This window comes from Pseudomassariella vexata (assembly GCF_002105095.1).
Source record: "Pseudomassariella vexata strain CBS 129021 chromosome Unknown BCR38scaffold_9, whole genome shotgun sequence".
In the NCBI taxonomy this organism is placed as follows: Eukaryota; Fungi; Ascomycota; class Sordariomycetes; order Amphisphaeriales; family Pseudomassariaceae; genus Pseudomassariella; species Pseudomassariella vexata.
The window spans coordinates 1544953-1547538 of NW_024467964.1; the positions used below are offsets into that span (position 1 = coordinate 1544953).

The 2586-nt window shown below is 54.0% G+C and overlaps 1 protein-coding gene across 1 annotated transcript; it reads left to right on the forward strand.

The window, feature by feature from the left end:
• Positions 1-935: 935 nt before the first annotated feature.
• Positions 936-1853, forward strand: BCR38DRAFT_297667 (uncharacterized protein; the record flags this gene model as incomplete). The annotated part of the gene is made up of 1 exon (XM_040854515.1): positions 936-1853. A coding segment is annotated over one exon (918 nt), but the record flags the coding sequence as incomplete, so codon positions are not given.
• Positions 1854-2586: the final 733 nt, after the last annotated feature.

The window sequence follows — 2586 nt, forward strand, 5'->3', positions numbered from 1 at the left end:
GAATACCTTTCGCAGAGCTTTGGGGACACGGGCTTTTTAGGTGCATCAGCCAGCAGCAACGCGCACCAGCCCCTCGCCCCTGTCCATCCTCTCGCAGCAATTCGCCAAAGCCTCTGGGACACCATCAATCTCCAACTCCATCTAGGTGTGGCGGCCCTCAGCCCCCCTGACACCTGACTTCACAATCATTCGTTGTTGGCCCGTTCGACACCCAACTTGATTCTGGCATCCCGTCCATCGTCGTCACTCGTCCCCTCACCTTTCAACGCGGCAAAACGCCATCTAGTCGGATTGACTCTCCCTGCTCCCTTTGGTTCTTCCCTTCTCGCCATTGACCACTTGATTTCACACCACTCGAGCACCAACGCTGGACCCCGGTTGCCCCGTTGAATCCGTCCCACCATTGTTATTGGGCTCTCGCTTTGAAACGACGCCTAGTTCCACCGTCCAACGCTTGTCATCCGGAATAGATGAGACAATTGAACTGAGCCATTCTTCCTTCTCAGCTCTACCTTCTTGCCTTGTGGAAACGGGAAACTCGCTTGTGCCTTTGCCACATTTCTCTCAAGGCGTCTACTCTCATTTGTGCCTCTTCACAAATACAGTTTATCATTCAACCGTCGCTGGAACTGATCAAAGTGCATCCGTAGCTGTGCCCCATGGCACCGTTGGTTCTGTTGCTACAACCACAATCCTCCCTTTTCGATTCGAACCTTGCTGCGCTGAAACTGATGTTGATCCAACACTTTTCTCGGCGGGCTGTGTCAATCAATTGATCGGTTCATTCACGCGAACCGGCTAATTGCATTGCTACTATACCAAAACTCAACCTCGAATGCCTCGGACGCGAGGACCGAACCCCGAGGCGTCATAACCGGGCCTCCGAGGTACCCTTGCTCCAATTATCAGACCTCACACACCGCGCCGCAATCACCATGTCATTTTTGGTCGCACTTCAGTCGGCCATCTTTTACATTTGTGCGTGTACACCATGCGCTCAAGCTAGGGAACACCGGCATTCGAAAAAGCGGGCCAAGAAAGACCGGGAAGAGAAGCGGCGATTGGAGGAGGAGATGCCGCATATATACCGTCATCCCGATCCATTCCATACGAACCCTTTCTGGGCCGAAGAAATCAACACTGGGCCGAGCCTGCCGACGAAAAAGTCTAGCGGAGGAAGCAAGAACACAAGTCAGCGAGCCCTCAACAGTGCTGGTAGAGACAGCCGAAGCATGGCGGCCAGTAGTATAGCCATTACTAGTATCAATCCAGGGAGCAGTCCCACAGTTGTGCCAGAAGATGGCGAGTTAAGCCTCTTCAAAACCATGTCTATGGACCTGTCTGAGGATTGGAACAAGAAACGGTACCAGCGTGAGGACGAGGAGCTTTGGGGTCGCGAGTTCTCCTGGACAGGTAACAAGCTCATGGATGCCATCAAGGAGGCTGGCTCGGCTGCAGGGCGTATTATAGACGCTACCCTAGGAAAAGAGCCGAAATCTGTGACCGAGGAGGACAGGCATAACTTTTACTCGACCGTCCGGGTTCCACCAGTCAACGAATACCACCCGCCAGTTGTCAGTCAACGACCGAAAGATAGGAACGCTGCCAAGTGGATGTTGCAGCCGCCGCCTCCGGCTAAAGTGATGGAGGGAAAGATTCCCGTGAGCCGGAGCACGAGTTTGGCAAGCCAGGCGAGCAGACGGACGATGGGGAGTGATGGCCCGGCACTGGGAAGATTAGTGCACGAGAAAATGGTGGCAGATAAAATACGCAAGGGGGAAATGCCCTCGGAGCAGGAATTGGCTGCGGCATCGAACAGGCCATCTACAGGCAGGAGAAATACCTCCCTGAGCCAGGGGCGTAAGAGTCAGCGGAGCGCGAGAAGCAGGAGCCTATCCCTCGAGTCATCAGATGCATCGGAGGACTTCAAGAAGCGGAGACGACCACGTGTGAGACCCCCGCCAACGCCCGAAGTCGATTCATCGGATGATGAGGAGTTCTACCGGGGCAGCAGCGTAGATTCGCTGGGCATTATGTCAAGAACCGCGCAACGACCCAAGCTGCAGACCATTTTTAGCGAGCCAGGAAAGAGTGCCAGCCAGGACAAGTTGACACCCAAGACTCCGAAGACCCCGGACAAACTGGGTTCGCAGCCGTCCCCTCTACGGGATGTATCGAACACCACATCGCAACCCAAAGTGGCAACTGCGAAACACCCTAAACCCGAAGATAAGGGGGATCCTATCTCAGAAGCTGCGTCTGTAGAGAAAGAGCTTGCTGTTCCCACAAAGGTAGAAACTGAGGACATCATTTCGAGACCTTCGGCTACTGCGTTACAGGTTTAGAAAGCCAATTGGAGACGAGCCGTTAAGTAGGAGAGCACAGCAGGTTGTTTACACCGTTTGCCGCGGCGCGAGTAGCGAGACCTTGGTGCGTGATGAATGATCACTCAGGCCGTCCTTGTCTCGTTCGGCCCTATGAGCAAACAGGCTATCACTATTATGTTTTTTTTCATTGCATATGCATTTGCATGGGCGGTTGGGTTAAAAGGCGAGCGGGTATGGCGCTCGGGCGGTTGAATTGGGA